The sequence below is a fragment of the Patella vulgata genome, chromosome 1, assembly GCF_932274485.2.
Source record: "Patella vulgata chromosome 1, xgPatVulg1.2, whole genome shotgun sequence".
NCBI lineage: Eukaryota > Metazoa > Mollusca > Gastropoda > Patellidae > Patella > Patella vulgata.
The window spans coordinates 3,538,760-3,560,201 of record NC_065879.2 but is presented as its reverse complement, the minus strand read 5'-3'; the positions used below and the strand labels follow the sequence as shown (position 1 = coordinate 3,560,201).

The following is a 21,442-nucleotide window of genomic DNA, read 5'->3' as shown; positions in this document are numbered from 1 at the left end:
TGTTCTGAATAAAGGGAGGTAATTCCCTTTTCATGCCCAAAAAAGGTGAACGTTTCGCGCCACAAAAATACACGTTATGATGGAAATAAGCCAGTGGGCGCTTCTTTTTATCGCACATTCAGATTGTCTTACATCGAATTACTGCAATAGATGGTACTGGGGTTGTACAGAACTAAAGTTGCATTGCCACACTATCCTAGTTATATATCCTCTCCTCGCAGTGTTTCGTTTGATTATACCACTGACTGAGTTAAAATAACCAGAGTGGCAACTCGCATTACGGCCCGCCCATAGTCATAGAAACACAGCGATGCGCAATGCATCAGGCAATATTATATACCGGAAAACACTTGAAAAAAACCGGAAAACAACATTTTATACTGAATACCGGTGTGATAGTTTGAGTTGACTCCAGGTGGGTGTTTTCTCCTGGGCACTTGCGCATGTCTGAAACTGATGTTTGCCTTAACAACGAAACTATGTCTGCTTCCTGCGGTGCGAGTTGGTTCCTTGCAGTACAGGAAAAAGTATATCATGTACTTGATTAGAGTTTTGTCATTATTAAAAATACTTGTTATCGTGATTAGCTGTTGATTTAGTGATGAGTAGTTACACGATCAACGGATCTAAGTTGATTGGCTTGAAATTGATACTTCTATCGTTCGTGATTTGTTGCGTTTTTTTTTTTTTTAGTGATTAGTCGTTCTACACACGTACGATCAGTGGAAACCATACAAATTGATGATTGGCTTGAAATTATTAATTAATTCACCTCCAAAGGAAGATTAAGGCCTTTGATATTTCGTGGCTTCATTTATCACAAATATAAAAGTATGCAATTTCTTATTCCGATTTCTTTAACATAAATATAGATTTATTATACCATCCCATACATTCAAACATGCATGTAGACAGCCCAAATACAAGAGAGAATGTTCGCATTGTGGACGGGTATATACTAAATAATAATAATAAAGATCGTCAATTTGCATCCTCTCGTGGTGGTAATACTGTAAATATCGGTACATAATAGTCTACATATTGATTTGACCGTAAGAATATCTTAGGGGAAATCCTATCACGAGGAGTCAATGCACACCGCGACTGTAACGGTGTGAGTTGACTCCTACAACTGCGCATGCGCCAAACGGTAATCACACACCAGGAACCATCTGAAACTGCCATCCCGGAAAACACCGGTAAAACACTAAATACCGGAAAACGCTCTAAATACCGGAAAATACCCTAAATAGGTTACCCGGAGACTAGCACCCTAAATAGGTAACCGGGAGCCTGGTCCTGTGTGCCTGGGTTAGTTTCCGGTTTATAGTATAGCCCTTCTCCAGGTTACCTATTTAGGGTGTTTTCCGGTATTTAGTGGTTTTCCGGTATTCAGTATAACATGGTGTTTTCCGGTAGTTTTCCGGTATAGTATAGCCCCAATGCATCTTGGGAATTGTCTGTAATAAACACACACTGACACTTCGCTCAATGATATCTATATCATCGATGAACTAAATCTCTTTAATTTCGTAGTTTTATATTATTTTCGGTAACAAAACTACCAAGAATTATCACATACAATCATATGTTAGTTGTGTGTGTTTTTCGGGAATTTATAAAACATGATTCATATTTTTAAAACATGCATAGATAGATAAAGCGTGGGACGAGTATAACCGTTTTAGCGTTTTCCAAGATAAAATACCTTTGGCTCCAGCGTCGACTCACTGTGTGCTTTTATGATTTTTGTTCTATTAAAGATACATTATGGGAGATTCGATAACGAGTTGGCAGTTCTCACTATAATAATTAAAAACTAGATAACGTAAAGGCAATTTGCTGAAATTTCATTCAAATTGATCCACTATGAACCGAGAACTAAGCGAATTAAATTTCTGCCTAGCCTCGGTCATCATTACTAAAGTCAGTACGTTAATCAGCATAGTCTCGATTATCCATTTAATCGTTTAATCGAGAAGGAAAGTTATGCAGTAAATCGGATCACAATCCACTTATAAGATCGCAGGCTAGCGATGCCATCTAGAGTTGGTTATGGTCTGGATAAGTTAATTAATGTCTAATGAATAATTAAGATAACATTTCAGGCCTAAAGAAAGACCTGCAATAGACAGATTTAGCTCTTGCATCATGTATGTTTAATTAATGTAGGCTTTCATTTTTTAAAAATAAAATAATTAACGATATTAAAATTCTATTTTAAATAGGCCTTTAACATTTTTCAATAAACATTATTTGAGTTGATTGGTTTCTCTTTTTACAAACAAGTATAAACCAAAAACAACTTGAGAATGAATACTTTGCATATTGCTCTTGGTGTCATGTAATGTTTTGATGGCCTTTATAGGCCCCCTAATACTATGAAATTATCCATTTTACACTACTGCACATCGCACAAGAATATATTAGATTATTATAAATCTGAAGTTTGCTCTAGATATTCATGACATTAGGTCTGATCTGTGTTCAGAGTTACTTTTATTTTGTGATTTTTTGTCAACTGATTATTTAGGAAATAGAAAATTTAGTTTATACTGTGTAGGCCTACTATTTATGGAATTATCTGCCATGCAAACTGAAGTTAACCATACAGCATACTATTACTAGATAATCACAGAGTAAATTAAAATTATTTTGAATTACTGAATGGTTTAAAACTAGTGATAGTGCTTCAGTAAATATTTTATTGGTCGGATTAAGGCCTACCAGTAAAAGGGGAAATGTGATTTTGAAAAGCATAACAGTATTAAACTTACTGTTTTATTAAAAGCTTATTGCAACTGAAAATTGAGCAAAATAGTATTTTTGCTATGACATTTAGAAAGGTATATTACAATACCATAAACTTAACACTTAAATTGTTTACCACAAGTAATTGTAGGCCTACATAGAATCACATAGATTTGATTTGAACGGGAAGAATAGACACACTCCCTCAAAAGTTCAAGTATCATAGGCCAATCCAGCAATGGCCAGAGAGGGGTTTCTCGGGCCATTGCTTCAGGAATATGCTATCCTCTTATTATATTATGATTTGTGCTTGACGTTTGTCATAATATGTATATTATTACTCATAGTATAATGAGTTACTCAGGTGGTATATTATTACTCATGGTATAATGAGTTACTCAGGTGGTAATTAATCTGTTTAACATGTGACCTTGTATATCTCACTCTTCGGGAAGACACACTTCGATCAACATCTTATTGTAAGACTTGCGTGATTCGTTAATAAACATTAAACTTATATGAGTTGTTAATGAGTTTCACAAGTATGAAGAAGCATAACAACGTTCATGATACAAAGGCTACATCCTCGGTATTCCCAGTGGTCTGATTCCGTTCTACTCCGGAATGAGACCACTGGCAATACCGAGGATGTCTAGGCTAGTACATGTATAAGCCACATTATATGACCATGGTAATTGTTTACCATTTGTTTCATGTTGTCTGTTTTGTGAATCAAATTCTGCAGTTTATTTTACATCGTTTTCGAAGCATTGGTCTGTGTCCTAAACACAAAATCAATTTTGCTTACATAGTCGAACTTGTGTATCAGTATAATATTGCCATATTAACAAGAAATGTTCGCTCCATATCAAAACATTCTATGACGCATAAAATTGCACCATAAAGTTTTAGGCCTAGCCACAAGTTAATCAATTTTGTTTTTCTTTAATAGACATCTTGGTGACTTAGAGAGAGAGAGAGAGAAATGGGGTTTAACGTCCACTTGATGCAAACTAGGTCATTTCGGGACTAACACATGGTTCAATTTTATTTCAATAATTCGCTTGTGTGTAGGGATCTTTAGCAATGGGAGGAACTGGAGAAAACCCACGAGGTTGGACACGTACATCTGGTGAATCGAAACCACCCCAGTTGACTCACTGACACTCGGCCATCCCACCCCCCTCAATCAAACCAATTAGGCACTGACACTACAATTGGCTCAATAACAGATCTTATGATACAGCCCGCACACGCTAACTATTCGGCCATCCAACCCCCCACAACTACTTAAAGAAACATATTTATTTCTATAAATTTTATTGACGTTTTAAATCCCTACAGCATTGACAAATGATCAAATAAAACTATTGAGTACAATTTGAACAATTTTTATACATTGATTGTCTCATGATTCTTTACTAAACAAGAAATATATTTTCTTAGCAGGCAGATGCAATTAAATGTTGCAGAATTAATGACAATAAGATGTGAATTTAAATTCTCTATTAAAACATTAAAGGAATTTATGTGTTCTATTACTGGATCATTAGGTACTGGATGGTACTAACTCACAAACCCTAATAACGTATACCGGTACATTATTTCAACAACAACAATTGTCCGTCTATCTCAAAACTTTGAAGGTTTCACCACCAGTGTCAATGATATAAACCTCATAAAACACCCCCAGCTCAATCAGATTAAAACACAGATCCTATTTCATTTCGTTTTTTATAGTTCAAAGTTTCATTTTACTTCTCTTTTCTACACTGGGATCTGGAAGAGTTGTTATATAACCTTCATTCTGAATGTGAGGGATTAGCCAATGAAACAGTCTGTTATGGCGAGTTCTTGGCGTGCAGTGCACAGAACTGTGGGTAACCACTAGAAACGTCAACTCTGATTAATCAATGTCTGACGTCGTAGGGTCAAAAGCTGCCCATATGACCCCTGACACAACCTTCCAGTACAACTTGCCAGATCTTCATGTAGTAGAGGCCATCGAAAGTATAAAAAAAATGAAATGAAATATAGATGGGTATTTTAATCAGATTGCTCCCAGCTACAATGAAACACTATATTTTATGCGACAATGAAAATATTTAAAATATTTATCGATTGATTTATCTTTGTTAAAATTTCAGTCACATTGTAAATGTCATGTGATATTTGGTCAAGTTCTCTAAGCACTTTATTCAATATTCACAGACCAAATTGTTTTCTATACAGTGTCAAATATTCGGTTTATTTTTTTCTTCCTCCTCTTTCTTTGACTTGTAAGTCTACGGTGGCTCCATTATTAAAATTATAAAATGCAAGTGTGTTCGAATCTTTGATAAATATACCCTGAAAATAAAAAAGAAACATATTTTAAGAGAATATTATAAGAAATCTAAAAAAGAAAAATTCAACAAAGCAAGTCAGAGAAGCAGAGCCGACAGGAAGCAAGCTTTGTTATATTAGACCACAGACATGATGTGAATTCCTCTAATGAGAGAAGTGGAAAAATGAAATGAAATGGGTTTAACATCCTACGGTTCTGCTCCAAATGGGCTAATGAAGACGGGCATATGCCATTCAGTGTGCTATGATCGAATTCCAACTGTCACGGGTCCTCGTTTTTTTCATCCCATCCGAATGACTAGCCAGCTGTCATTGTTAGGCCCTCTTTCCGGCACCACTGACAAGAAGAAAACGTCGGAAAATCCTGATTAACTTTGTCAGCCAATGCAGGGATCGAACACGCGACCTCCAGGCTAGCGAGCCATCGTCTTACCTACTTAGCCACTGTCGCTCCCTTGGGAGAAGTGGTAGCAGAAATTATAGATTGAGTAAGCATATACCTGACTAGTTGCTACTTAAAATTAAATTTAGTAATATCTTGGGCCTGGATGTTTTAGAGATTTACAAAATCGTATATGATAAGATATTCAGATATAGTTTACATTTGGCTATACAAGTTTTTATACATAAAATAAATAGATACTTACATCATATTGTAACTTTTGTTTACCAGCCGGCATACCCAGGGCTTCATTCAACTTAGCTTTAATTACAGACACCTTGAAAAAAAAAAAAAAATATATAAAGTCATTATTTTGAAAATTATTACCGGTATCTATTATTATACATTTCCAATAACCAGTCCCTAAAAATACCTATCTTAAAATAATAACTATTTACTATATAAGATGTTCTGGAATCTCTAACATAACCTCAGGGGCACATCCAGAGGAGGGGGCGGGGGGTACAGACCTCTTCAACCCCCTGCTCAGCTACATAAAAAAAAATTGTAAAACAACACTTTTATGAGAAAAGTTTAACGATCATGTGCTTTATCCTTTATCATCAGATGGTGGGATGGGCATTCAAAGCGTGAAATAATGATATAGGCATGTGATATCACAATTAACGCTTTGCATCAATGAAATTAAATCACAATGTGATCGTTTTAATTCAAAATAAAAACTGACGTCAAACAGGGTGTTGGATTTCTCTCTTTAAAAAGCTCAGTGTGTATGTATGCCTACGTAATTTGTTGACGATGATGGCATCCTGCAATGTCAACTGTCAAATTTCCTTACTAATGGATGTCCAATGCCCCACCCCGCCAAAAGATGAATTGTCTCAGAAACCTGCCCCCCCCCCCCCTGCAAAAAGGTCAGATATTAACAGATGATGCTTCGAAATCTCCGCCATATATACTCAGTGACATCTCAGGTTTTTTTGGTGATCATTTTTTTTTTATTGGAATTATGTTTCAATAGCAGATTTTAACCATACCAATCTCATTAAAAACCTTAAACATACCGAATCTGTTAAAGGTAATGTAAATTCTAATTTCTGTCCATTAAGAGACCATTCTGGTTTATCAGCCACTTTAGGTACTGAAACAGAAATCTTCACAGGACCCTGAAAACAATACCAAATGAAATTATAAAATATTCGAAAACTATTTTTGACTACAATACTATTTATAAAATTAAATGAAATGAAATGGGGTTTAACGTCCTACTGTTCTGCTTCGACTGGGTTAATGAAGACGGGCATACGCCATACAGTGTGCTATAAGGGAAATATTGCCCGGGCAGCAGCACTATGGCCTACTCTTATATCCAATTCCAACTGCCAAGGGATCTTTTATGTGCACTGAATGGTTTTTCATTCCATCCAAACGACTAGACAGCTGTCCTTGTCCGGCCCTCCGTCCTGCACCACTGACAAGAGGAAACCACACTGGAAAAGCACAATGAACTTTCTCGACCAATACAATGATCGAACATGCGACCTCCAGACTAGCGTGCCAGCGTCTTACCCACTCAGCTATTGTGGCTCCTTTATAAAATTACTTCTTCTGGATAAGAAATATAAAATAAATGTGACATGTCTGACCTTATTCTTCTTCAAGAACACCTGTTCAGGTATCAAATTATCCTCAGTCTTGGCTTTCTTGTTTGGAGGTTCATCATCACTTGGCTTAGGTGGTGGAGGTGGCTGAACATTTGCTGGAGGTCGATGAAATTGTTGAGGATTTGGGGGCATGCCCATCTGAGGTCGTACCATTGGGGGAGGTCCTGGTATACCTGAAATACACAAGAAAAATAATATCATTTTTAGACCCTTATCTTCGGATAAAAGTAAAATAATTTGGCTAATTTCATAATTATTCTGATGTTGAATTTGAGTTCTTTTGTCAAGAGATTTCAATGGTCATCTGACTAAATTTTATACGCCTGGCTATAATTTGTTGTAAATAGGGAGAAAGAGAGAAATGGAGTTTAACATCCACTTAACAGAAACTAGGTCATTTCAGGACTAACATATGGTTCAATTTTATTTCAATAATTTGCTTGCACGTAGGGGTCTTTAGCAGTGGGAGGAAACCGGATGACCCAGAGAAAACCCACGATGTTGGACAGGCTACCCTACTCCTTGTCACGTACAACCGAGGAATCGAAACCATGCCAGTTGACTCAATGACAGACCTTAAGTTACAGCGTGAACGTGCTAATCATTCGGCCATCCAACCCCCATATTGTAATGTAAATAAGAGAATGCTTACCGATGATAGGCATGGGTGGTCTCTGCTGAAGAACCATAACATTGGGTTGCATCATTGGTTGATGCTGCATCATAGGCGGTCTGGGAGCAGGTGGTTGTCGAGGGGGAGCTGGTTGTGAAGGGGGTGGTGGCTGAGTGTTAGGAGGAGGTGGCCGTTTTGGTGGTGGTGGTGCTGGTGAATTTTTAGGCATGGCCGGTCCAATTTTTTCCTTTTCTTCATCTGGTCTAAAAATAAAAATAAATACGAGATGTCATATAAAATATCAAATTTCTCACCACTTAATCTATGCTAATATGTACTCAGAGTGATTATTTAACATTTAATTAAAAAACAAAATCAAAATACAAACTCTTAGATACACTGTATCCAATCAGGATCCAATCGAAATGAAAATAGGCCTATCAATTCTGTTCAACCATAACAAAATGGCAGTAGGCTATTACATAGCTAGCAGCATAGATCAATGAATTTTCAATTTAACATATCTTTATAAATACTGAACTAAATTGATCTATTTTTAGACTGAAATACCTTATAGAAATTCAGCTTTCACAACAGTGTAGTTTGCCAGGGATTCTGTAGCGCTAAAATCTATCTAATTAAAATACAAGGCCCTGTTTCCCGAAATCTTAACTAAAGATAAAATCCAAATTTTAGTAGATACTTCAATTTTGATTGGCTAAGCACTAAAATCAATCTAATATTATCCAATCAAATTACTTAAATTTGGATTTTATCTTAGTTAAAATTTCGTGAAACAGGCCCTAGATCTATAAATTTTATACTTTCTATGGCCTCTACTACAAGAAGATCTGACCAGTTGTAGTGGAAGGTCGCATCAGAGGTCATAAGAGCGGCTTTTGACCCTATGACGTCAGACATTGATTAATCAATAAGTGTTGACGTTTCTAAGGTTTACCCACAGTTCCCTGCACCTTATGGCAAAAACTGGCCATAACAGACTGTTCCATTGGCTAACCGCTCACATCATTCTGAACGAGGGTTATATAACAACTCTTCCAGATCCTAGTGTAGTAAAGACAAGTAAAAGGTAATTTTGAACTATAAAAAAACGAAACAAAATAAGATCTGTGTTTTAAGCAGATTTTGATCCAACATGTTTAAAACTAAGGATCAAGTAAATATAATTTAAATTATTAAACTTTAAAACTGGGCCCTTATTCACGAAAACTTAAACTTAGAATCGAAATTTTAAGAAATACTGCAACTTCATTGGATATGTGCAAATTGATTTTACTGGTCAGCCAATCAAATTGCAGTATTTCTTAAAATTTCGATTGTATCTTAGTTTAACTTTTCGTGAATAAGGGCCCAGTAATCCAACTTACAATAAGCCTTTAACTTTATGAATGGTAGCAATCTGTTCTTCAATAGATATATTCTCTCTGGCTTTTTGTGAGACTTTCTCCATAGAAGCTGTATGACCATCCCATACTATCTTCCTATCTTTCTGTTCTTCTTCACCAATCTATTATTAAAAATAAATTTATAATCAAATTAGATACATGTGAATAACCAGCGGCTGCCAGACAGGATACGCCCACAATTGGCAGGAGATGGATAGAGAACAAGTTAAAAAAACAATTGCTATTTTTGTACAATCAGGGGCAATAATCCAGAAAGTTATGGTCTGAAATGCGCAATTATCAAAAGGGACTGAGATCTTTGGGATATTATTATTATTAAATTTTCACTGTGTCTTAAATATTGAATATCAGAAGCCAATCTTTTAACGGTAAGACAACAACATCAATGTCGATTTAATTTGACCAATAAATCGTGTCCACCCATTCGGCCGAATAAAATTCGGCGCCGATTGGTTCGGCCGAATGATTCGGCTAGTGTGTCCACTGCTTTAAGTAAGAGGTTCATTGATAATATTTACCTTTTTACCAATCTGTGTTTCTTCTGTACCAATACCAAAAATATCAGTACGTCTTTCAGCCAGTTGTTTTAAGTTAATATCAATAGATGATCCAGCAGCATAAACTTCCTCTTGTTCTCTCTTCTCTTCTAATGTTCTCTGTCGATCTTCTATCCACTTAGGATTCAATAACCCTAAAAAACCATCAAGACTGCAGTAATGTCATTTTAAAGGAGCTAAATGGCTAATATTTGGGACCTAGAAATTGACACAAATGGGTCGCAACGCATACAATAATGTAATATGAATGTATATTGTGACAGTATTTGTTCTTTAATCAGATTCAGATGACAAGACTAGTTTAACATCTTAAAATACTTTTATTCTCTGCTTCTTCTAACATATTATGTACAAAACTTAAAGACTCCATAACTAACTTGTATTGAGGGAGTCCTGTCCTAGCTTAACTCTCGGGCGCTCTTCCTCGTTTCGTCTCTTGCCGAGCTGAGGCGCCCATGGACGCCGCTCTCGTGTCCTGTCCGGACCTCTGTCTCTATTTGTTTCTTAATCTGGGTTTATAAACCATTCCAGACAAAGGAATCTTATTAGACATCTGGCTAATGTATCATATATAGTTTAACATTCGATACATGCTAATCAGACAAAGAAAGTTTAAATAAAACATGCCAGCAAGTTAACGTTTACATAATCATTACATAATCACATAGACCAAAGGACAGGTGTCAAGTTGGCAGGAAGCGTCTTTAACATCAGATGATCTGATTATGTAACAATATAAATTGATTTACATTCTATCGTTTTTGTTTTTACTGTAATTTCTAGTCAGTTAGGTTCAGCGAAATACGCCAGAAGTCCCAATCGAAATGAGAATCTCTAGCGTATGGTTATTCCAGTCTACACCGATAGTATTTATTGTGCATGCTCTCCAGATAAGAATATAGCGTCACCGTTTGACATAACTTGTGGAATATGTCTAGCCTCGTTTTTCGAGTCCCTTATTACAAATGACGCTGAAACGCATTATGGTACACAATTCGTGTACCAATGGTAAAATGTTTATTTTGTCTTAAATATTGGATATCAGAAGCCCATATTTTTTCGGTAAGATCACTGCATCAATGTTGATTTAAATTGACAAATAATTCGTGTTCTCAATGTGGAAGACTTTGGATGATATTGAGTTAGAGACTTAGCTACTTTAAGGGTCGACTAATACAGTCATTTTAGTCCCATAAATAGACCACATTTTATTTTCTGGGGAAACTAATATGGTCATTTTAATGTCTATGGCTAGTTAAGTTAATTTAAATAAATCATTTTATTATTCTGTTTTAGACTAATATGATCATTTTAGTGTCTATAAATACACATGTATAGCACAAAAAAACACAACACAATTTATATTTATAGCACATTTGAACTTTTGGAGAGACTAAATAGCTACATTTTGGTGTCTTTCTCAATTACATAAATATATCTTAGTTTATACTTTGGGAGAGAGAGAGAGAGAGAGTGAGAAATGGGGTTTAACGTCCACTCGACACATGGTTCAATTTTATTTCAATAATGCACTTGCTCGTAGGGGTCTTTAGCAGTGGAAGGAAACCGGAGGACCTGGAGAAAACTCGACAAGGTTGGATAGGCAACCCTATTCTTTGTCATGTACAACCCGTTAATTGAAACTACGTCGGTTGACTCAATGACTGACTTAATGATACAGCGCGCGCACAGTAACCATTCGGCCATCCTCCCCTGTATAACTTATCATTAAACAATATAAATTATACGTACCAATTCTCATGTGTTCATGTACTTTATCTGTTGGAATCTTCTCACCAGTAATAGGTGATATCATAAACTGATCTGACGGCTGTTCACCAGTAACGGCTCTTGCTGTAATTAACACAAATATAAACATATTTAAAGGACAATATTGGTGTCAGTCATTATCACATATATGATAGAACTGGTTAAACACTGTTCCAAATATGATTCTAACACACAGATCATTGCTACAATACATGTGTAACGAAGATTTTGAGAAAGGGAAGTGACAAAAGCAAAACATGAGTTATCCCTCTATATAACTGACTGAAGTGACGGGTGATAACAGATAAATGGGCAAATTTCTGCTCACTAATAATTCCTTAGAAGACCAAAAGTTGTTTTTTGAGACTGTGGGAGGATATCTAACAATTCATAAAAAATAATTGACTGTCATTAGATAAGAGAAAACAAGAAAAATAGAAATCAGATACATTTTAGTAAACAATAGAAGTTAAATCGACAAACCTTTGGGATCGTAATTTTTCTTGATGATGACTGAACCAGGTGTAGGTGGCATTGGAGGGGCATCTGAAGGAGGAGGAGGTGGAGGGGGAGGGGGTGCTGGACGACGCATTCTGATATTCTCTTCCTCATCTTCTTCGTCTTCCGATTCTCCAGCAGAACCTTCAACTACAGTCTGATTAACAGAAAATAAGAACACAACATAACAATAATAATAATAACATCATCATCATGATAACTTATAACAGTCAAATAGACAACAATCACCTCAAATTTCATGTGAGGGTTTAAAAGTTTAATATCAGCCATATTTTATTGATATATTCAATGTGTTTTGACATTTGCATTTCTGACATTCTTTCTTGTTTGACTAAAACCTTTTACTCATGCATAATCAACAACTATACAATTTGATTAAAACACAGATACCATTTGGTTTCATTTTTTATAGTTCAAAATTTCGTTATACTTGTCTTTACTACACTAGGATCTGGAAGAGTTGTTATATAACCTGCGTTCTGGATGATGTAACGGATTATCTAATAAAACTGTCTGTCACAGCGAGTTTTTGATGTGAGATGCACGGAACTGTGAGTATCCCACTAGAAACATTAACGCCGATTGGTCAATCAAATGTCTGGCGCCATAGGGTTAAAAGCTGCTCGTATGACCTCTGACGCAACCTTCTACTACAATAGCTAGTAAAGAAGTTAAAAACAACTAAACTGCCGCTGTACACAAATTTATCAGGGTTATATAGAATCCGGGGATCACGTGGCTAAGTGGGTAAGATGCTAGCTCGCTAGCCTGGAGGTCGGGTGTTCGATCCCTGCATTGGCCGAGAAAGTTCATCCAGATTTTCCGGCGTGGTTCTCCCTTGTCAGTGATGCAGGACGGAGGGGCTGACAAGGAAAGCTGACTAGTCGTTCGGATGGGACGAAAAACCGAGGTCCCGTGTACACATTGGCGTGCACGTAAAAGATCCCTTGGCAGTTGGAATTCGATATAAGAGTAGGCCGTAGTGCCGCTGTCCGGGCAAAATTTCCCTCATAGCACACTGTATGGCGTATGCCCATCTTCATTAGCCCAGGTTAGGAGCAGAACAGTAAGACGTTAAACTCCATTTCATTTCATTTTATATAGAATCCATTAAAATATTAGCCATTAAAATACCTGAGTTTTGGGTTCATCTTCGGCTACCTGACTACCATCATCCGATTCATCATCGGATTCTACATCCATCTCATCTGGATCTACAGTCTGTAATATACATAAATCATAGGATTACATACAAGATAGATATCAGTTAATTTCAAATTGAATAATCAAACCTTTCTGGGACTACACAGTAAATCAAGAGACGGAGAGAGAGAGAGGGTTTAACATTCACGTGATACAACTCAGGTCATTTCGGGACTAACATGGTTCAATTTTATTTCAATAATTCAATTGCGCATAGGGCTCTTTAGCAGTGGGAGGAAACCGGAGCAACAGGAGAAACCCCACAATGTTGGACAAGCGACCCTACTCCTTGTCACATACCACCAGTTGACTCATTGACACGCACTAACCATTCGGCCATACAACCGCCTAAATCAATAAATAAAGTAACTGCTGGGTATTATCTATAAAACATGCCAATGAAACAAGCCCCGCTATTTAGCGATATACCCCTCCCATCTCCATACTTATTTCATAGTAGTCGCCGATACAGACAGAGTGTCAGTAAACCTACAGTGTATGTTAATATCAAAAGGAACCAAGATCTTTGGGGTACAATCAGATTTAAATTGTGACCTGTAGAGTGACCACAGAACAAATGTGAACAGACAGAGGTGACAACATAATACGTCCCCATGAAAATATGCCAGTGAAAAACTCAATCTTGATAAGCTTAATATCTGACCTTTTTAACTAATCTCTCCTGTGCCAACATTCGAGCTCCAACTTCATCTGGTGTTGTCGGAGGTGGAAGATTTCCTTTAAAATTATAATTACATTAGGTTATTACAGATGAAAACAAGTACAGGAGTTATAGAATAATAGTTTTATCAACAAATAAAAGACAACAGGGAAGTTGTTAAATAAATTACAAGTGGTTTCAAGAGTCCTGGAAAGTGAAGACATTATTGTCACTTCCTGTCCACAAAACCCATCAATTGTTATATATCTAATCAATTCTTTAGATGACATCTAGAGGTAGATTTAACTATTCATAACAAAACACAACACAAAGTATACAGTGGACTTTGTCAATTACGACATCGTAAAGGTTCAATACAATATGCTGGATTACATATGTCAGGATACTGAATTGCCTCAATACTGGAAGTATTATTGTACCTTTGTCCACGCCCTTAAACCACATTCTTTTGATGTCTTCAAACTTAGTGTTGGGGTAAAAACGTTTTTTGGTTGAAGTAATAAGAAATATATTGGGACATGAAAATGGTGACGGATTTCACAGAATGCCGTAGTATTCGGATGTCGGAAGTGACAGAGTCCACTGTATATGGATATAACTGCTTCTCTATTATTTAATAAAGACGTAATAACACAAACAGGTCATGTTTCCATGTGTCGTTATGAAATAATAGAGAAGTATGTAGTTATATACATATATACCATGTGTTATTAAATAATAGAGAAGTACGTAGTTATATCTATATACACCTTGTGCTGTGTTTGGTTATGAATATATCTAAGCAGTCGGACGGTTGGTTAACAGGATTTCAAAATCCAGTAATTTACATGCAGCAATGGATCAAAGCAGCCAACTAGACCTTTTAAATACAATAGTAATACTTATATTGTTTTATAATTCCACCGTAATCTGACTAACCGATTCCATAAATAATGACCTACCTTGTTCGTTAGGTTGAAAATCAACTGTTTCAACAACAACAAAATCATGCCAGTCAACAGATGCGTATGCCACTAAAATAGAGATCATAAAGTTAACAAATTTACATGATGTTAATCACTGCAGATACTTTGATATTTTTTGAAGAAATCCGATTAAAACACAGATCCTATTTCATTTACCTTGTGGGTTTTCTCCGGGTCCTACAGTTTCCCCCCACTGCTAAAGACCCCTACGTGAAAGCGAATTATGGAAATAAAATTGAACCATATGTTAGTCCCGAAATGACCTAGTTTTTGTCGAGTGGACGTTAAACCCCATTTCTCTCTCCCTCTCTCCTATTTCATTTCGTTTTACTTGTCTTTACTACAGTAGGATCTGGAAGAGTTGTTATATAACCCGCGTTCTGGCTAATGTGAGGGATTAGCCAATGAAGCAGTCTGTTATGGTGAGTTCTTGGCATACTGTGCACGGAACTGTGGGTAAAACCCTAGAGGCTTCAAGGCTGGTTGATAATCAAAAGTCGCTCGTATGACCCTGACGTGACCTTCCACTACAACCAGTCAGATCTTCATCTAGTGTAGGCGATTGAAAGTATAAAAAACACAACGAAATATAGATCTGTACTTTAATCAGATATTTTTTGAAGATAATATTATTCCTGTTAAACAGATTCAGGTAGCGTAAAACAAGTTTATCTCATAGTGGGTTCTATGACCCATTATCAAATTATCAAATGCATACTTATGTCTTTTCTCTCTGAATATATCATTTTACGATCTAGTACTAGTAGTTACTCAGATCTAATTGGTTCGTCCAAACATTTTAACTCTACCTAAGGCAGGAGCTAAGTGAGAGGGACGCATTGACGCACTTTGCATCACGGTTTACAGTTTTTGCGCCAAAATCATTCGGTTTTGAATATTATAATCATAATCACTATGCTCAACCAGTATCAAACATATACCGTGAGTCAGATATGCTACAAATCGACTCTAGCATGTTCCACACAGACCAATATTACTCGGTGGCACTGGGAGGGATTGCCACCCCACTCTCTCCCGCGCACACACATATAAATATTGGTTTTTTGGGGTCCCGGACGGGATCTTGTTCCTTATGCAAAATCATGGGTCACAATGCCCCTGACCTTAGGCCAAACTAATTTATTTTTGAATTCCTTGTGGTTTTGATAAATAAAATAATCGATGGAAACACTTGAAAGTTTTTTAGTTTAAAATTTCCGAACTTAAACAAATATGGAAACAAAAGCTCTTGAACAGCACAACAAAGTGCTTTTGGTTTTTTAACTTGTCTTTTTCTCATGAAGAAATAAAAAGAAAATTTTCAACATTTGTTCCCAAACTACAGAAAATCTAATTAGTGAGGACTATTTTGCGAAAATCTTTTTCAAGGGATCTAGCATTTTTTATGAGTGAAAGTGAGAGAAATGGGGTTTAACATCCACTCGACACAGACTAGGTCATTTCGGGACTAACATATGGTTTAATCTTATTTCAATAATTCACTTGTGTGTAGGTTTCTTTAGCAGTGGGAGGAAACCTGAGGACCCAGAGAAAACCCACAAGGTTGGATAGGCGACCCAACTCCTTATGACGTACAACCGGGGAATCAAAACCATGCCAGTTGACTCAATAACAGACCTTAGGATACACACACTCTAACCATTCGGCTACCCAACCCCTCCCCCCAAAAGGATTATAGACAAAATTTTCATGTGAAACATACCCCTTTCTTTTTCAACTGCTTCCTCCTCCTTTCTCTTTTCTCTATCCTGATGTTTAGCCCATTCTACTCTGTATTTCACTTGGTCTAAAACATGTTTATATGTTTCCGATTCCTTGGCCAACTTTTCCCGTAGATTTTTGGGAGGAATAAGTATCTACATGAACAAAAATACTTGTGTATAATTTATAAAATAGTTGAGAGCTTCTTAAATACAGAGTGATTTATCTATATTTTTGTTCATATTTTTGTTCATCAGGATTTTCCAATGTCGTTTTCCCTTATCGGTGGTGCAGGATGGAGGGCCAGACAAGGACAGCTGTCTAGTTGTTCGGATGGGACAAAAAAAACCCGAGGTCTTGAGTATACCTTGCCATGCACGTCAAAGATCCCTTGGCAGATGGAATTCGATATAAGAGTAGGCAATAGTGCCTCGGCCTGGGCAAAATTCCCCTCACAGCACACTGTATGCCCATCTTCATTAGAACAGTAGGACGTTTTTTATACTGTGAATTATGCAGTTTCTTACCTTTGTGTACTGTTCAACGAGTTTCGTAAAGTAGTTGAATAAACTGTGCTGTGGTCGAAGGAAATCAAATAAATAATTACGCTGTTCTCTCTGCATTACAGTTGTAAGAAATTGACGTCCATTTCTAGCCACAAACTGTGCTGTTAATTTGACCACATCCCTATAAATATCAAATAACAATTAAACACAGCTGAGAATATTTTCACCTTCAATATCTTGAATTATTATTTTGTATTTTGAACATCTTGGAGACTAAATAATGATATGAATTAAAATCCATATGTAGTTGTCAAATAGAGAATCTCCTACAAGTCTTTTTTATATCAAAAAATATCAACACACGTCAAAAAAGTAAAAAACTGTAAATTAAACACTCATTATCAAAATCAATCAGCCAGTTTTAATCTGGACACAAGTACAAATTAGATGATTTTTGGTAATCTTAAATGATTTTTACTAAATTTTAAACAAAGATTTGATATTGAATGAATGTGAAAGAATTTAGTGCTGGATACACAAGATTAAATGATAACTGGTTTACAGTGATATATACATGTAGATATAGAAAATTTTGTAAGCAACCAGGTCATTTTTTCATGAAGATGAACTTATCATATACACAAACAAGATTGAGCTGCAATTAAAGGGACAATAACACTCTTGCTGGCTTGAAAGCTCCAGAAAATAAAAAATAGCCTTATTCTAAGTACTAGATGTTTAAGTGTCCTACCTGTTGTGTAAATTATCCATTACATCCTATTTTACTTGTCCAGAGGGTTCGAAAATATTTTTAAATCGAAGTTTCATTTGAAAAGGTTTATGTTAGACGTTTCAAACCATTATGTTGAATTTTTCAAAATTTTTAAATAGGGTGTGTTAAGATAAAATTTGTATCATCAATTAATTGGAATATTGTAAAATAGTACAATTTGTTGACCAGAATAAAGATTGGGACATATTATTCAGTTACAACAAGAGTGGTATTGAGCCGTTAACATGCTATTTTAAATTTATTTGTCAACTTACAGATCATATGCTGATATTGAAGGTGGGTCTACTACAAATTCAAATTCAGGTGGAGGTTCTTTAGGTACAAATACTTCCGCTAGCTTGATTGTTTGTTCTTGTGGTTGCCGTGCCAACGACTGTCCCCCGGGCTAAAAAAAAATGGTACATATTATTCAATAATTATGATTTTATCAACACTGATATAGGACAAGCAAGAACAAAAATCTTCATGATATTAAAGGTCACAGGCAAAGCTTCAATTTATTTTAAATCATGCAAGTAATTATATCAACATATCCTGTCCATAAGTATAACAAGATCCCGAATGTCAATATTACCTGCAACAGGTAAATTTCAACATTAGTAATTTCCGCCGATTTCCGTGAGCAGAAGGACTAAAATGACGTCACGGATTGTTTATTGACAGAAAGTTACGACTTCTCACATAGAACAGCAGAAATTAACTAACGTTGAAATTTACCTGTTGCATGTAATACTGACATTCAGGTTCGTGTTATACATATACATGTAGAAAGAATATAATGTTGACATACTTACTTACTTCCGTTAACCTTTTTTTTAAAAAGTGGTGAATAGAAAATGACCTTTCAACACAAGCCATAAGACCCATTTGTTGTCAGAGTACAACTGTTTTACATGTGAAATTCTAGCCTTGAGAATTTTGATGCCAAAGGCCCTTTCCCATCAGTCTATTGAACCATCAAGAGCTTCATAGTTTTTGTTCAATATATAAGGAGAGAGATGCCCTTCAACTCCATTTCATTTTAGACAAATGCTGCATCTATTACTAAATAAAAGAGATCTGGACTTGCAAAACCTGGTCCCAGAATGTTCTTCTTCAACCCACTTCACAGGGAGTTAAAATTTATGTTCCCAGTCCCTATGAATTAATAAAAGTACAAACCTTTGGTGCTAAGGGTTCTTGACCTGAAAAATAAATTCATATGTCAAAATGTTATAAATGAATGTCATTAAAATCTATATTTTAATTTGTATTCAAGTTCAGAAATTATAAATATGAAAGGCTCACTCGGCAAACCTCTGCAGATTCTGTTACTCTACATCTAGCCTCGGCTGTATGACGGTAAGTGTTATGCAGCTACAATTATACAATTGTGATGCGGCTGCCAGTTTACTTAATAGGAAAACTTGCCGCTTTTAGAAAGAAGTTTTCAAAATTGCGTCGTTCGAAAAGAGTGAAGAATTTTCATTGCAAAATTGTCCTTTGTTTAAAGAAAATTGGATAAACTTGAAAGAAAAACAGCTTCAGAGGGAAATTTTTACCCTGGCAGCTGCACAATAGCCTACTCTTATATCGAATTCCAACTGCCAAGGGATCTTTTACGTACATGCCAATGTGTACACGAATGACTAGACAACTGTCCTTATCAGGCCCTCCATCCTGCACCACTGACAGGGGGAAAACCACTTCGAAAAATCTGGATGAACTTTCTCAGCCAATGCTAGCGAGTCAGCGTCTTACCCGCTTAGCCACCGTGACTCCCATCTTATTTTCAATTTTTTTTTTTTTTTTTTTGGTACCACTTACCTCTCCCCTCCTTAAATTCTTTAACTTTATGTTGATAATAGGCATGGTAGGCATCATTTTCACTCAAAAAATTAAACTTGGGATTATTAACTTCATTCTGTCGAATTCTATTCTCAAACTCTGGTCCATTTCTGGCAACAAAGCTAGCAGTTTTATCAACAATGTCTATTTGGTATAGTTAAAGGGAACACTAATGACACACTGAATAATCAAAGCTGAAAATCAATGAGTTTTTTAATTGTACTTGTACTAAACAATACATCACTGTTCAATGTACGTCTTTGAATATAAATCTTTGAAACAATTCAATTTTACTGAGAGGACCCGGAGAAAACCCACAAGGTTGGACAGGCGACCCTACTTCTCATCCCATACAACCGGGTAATCGTAACCATGGCAGTTGACTCAATGACATCATTGTAATTAAAATGGAAAAATAAGATTGCAGTATGAACTTGCATATTGGTCAGCCAATCGAATTGCAGTATTTCTTAAAATTTCGATTGTATAAGTTTTTGTGAATAAGGGCCCAGATCCATAATTTGATTTCAACACAGCGTACTCAAGTTCTGTTTTTGTAACGTTTATAGTTTTAATATAGAGCGAAGCTCTAAAGCATCGCGCGAAGCGCGGTGCTTGAGCAAAGCTCTTTTCCGGTAACACAGGAGCGTAATTGAAAATGTCACCCACAGACTGTTGATTAAAAAAAAATTCAGACAGGAACCGGATACACTGGGGAAAACAGGCAATGCGCATGTCTGTCAATGCGCATGTCAGCGCATGTCAACTTACCAAATCTCGCCCAAGCGAGATTTTGGGTCTCTAAGAAATATTTCTATGACGCGTCGAATAAATGACGTCAGATAATTTTGACGTCAATGAAAATCCTCACACCTTTATTATGAAGGTTTTATTTGACAACAATCACATCAGCTTCGCTCTACTCAGGCAAGGCCTGTTACATATTAATCATCTATGTTATAGTTTGCGAATGCACCGATTTGAATTGTATTGTTTCTTAATGTAATGACTTTGTTATTGAATTTTACTGTTAGTGACTTTATTATTGAATTGTATTGTTTATTAATGAACTTGTTCAACTTGTTATTGAATATTTCTTGAATATTATGATTTATTTTCAAATTCTTTTGTTGATTGTTCTCTATTAAACCACGACAAAGGCATCTTGATCGTGTCAATTATCAATAACTATTCACTATGAAAAAGATGATAAAAGCATTACTCTGTAAAAGAATCAAATGTAGTAATAACACTAATAACTAATAGTAAATGCACAAGATTCGCAAAACGAAATATCAAGTGATTATTTTTTCAACGAATTCAGTCAAGGATACTTCTCACTTCTGGTGGAGGATAAATGATCCCAATCACTGGTTTTGACGGTGGAGGGACCTTTTCTTGCTCAATATCAATTTGTCCATCCGGAATAACCGGCCGTAGCACTTCAAGCGCTGGCATTTTTGTTTATTTTTCTGTTCACAAATTATTCAGATTTTCTCTTGTGCACATTTTCTTTTCTGTACGTTTATTTATTTCCGGTATGGGAAGATAACTCTAAATAAGTCTATTTATAGCTCAGCGGTAGAGATTAATACACTGCATTTAGTATGCATCAAATATAAATATAAATCCCTCCCAATGTAAACTGACATAAAATATCTAAGTTCTTGAGAAGTTTTTTGTATGATTTATTT

General features: G+C 35.9%; 1 protein-coding gene across 1 annotated transcript; it reads right to left on the bottom strand.

Moving 5' to 3' along the window:
• Positions 1-4,054: 4,054 nt before the first annotated feature.
• Positions 4,055-21,296, bottom strand: LOC126808806 (splicing factor 3A subunit 1). The gene is made up of 18 exons (XM_050533777.2): positions 21,083-21,296; positions 19,728-19,892; positions 19,083-19,105; positions 18,176-18,306; positions 17,150-17,309; positions 16,624-16,777; positions 14,877-14,948; positions 13,918-13,991; positions 13,185-13,271; positions 12,015-12,186; positions 11,514-11,615; positions 9,723-9,895; positions 9,166-9,305; positions 7,817-8,040; positions 7,147-7,337; positions 6,565-6,666; positions 5,745-5,816; positions 4,055-5,100 (listed from the first exon to the last, which is right to left on the bottom strand). Exons 1-18 carry the CDS (start codon positions 21,204-21,206, stop codon positions 4,999-5,001), a joined length of 2,268 nt encoding a protein of 755 aa, XP_050389734.1. The 5' UTR covers positions 21,207-21,296; the 3' UTR covers positions 4,055-4,998.
• Between the last annotated feature and the right edge of the window lie 146 nt (positions 21,297-21,442).

Coding starts and splice junctions, on each gene's coding strand:
- LOC126808806 (XM_050533777.2), bottom strand. CDS start 21,206: ATGCCAGCGCTTGAAGTGCTACGGCCGGTTATTCCGGATGGACAAATT. Junction 17,310..18,175: donor TCAATATCAGCATATGATCT/GTAAGTTGACAA, acceptor TGATATTTATAG/GGATGTGGTCAAATTAACAG. Junction 8,041..9,165: donor CATAAAGTTAAAGGCTTATT/GTAAGTTGGATT, acceptor TTTTATTTTTAG/ACCAGATGAAGAAAAGGAAA.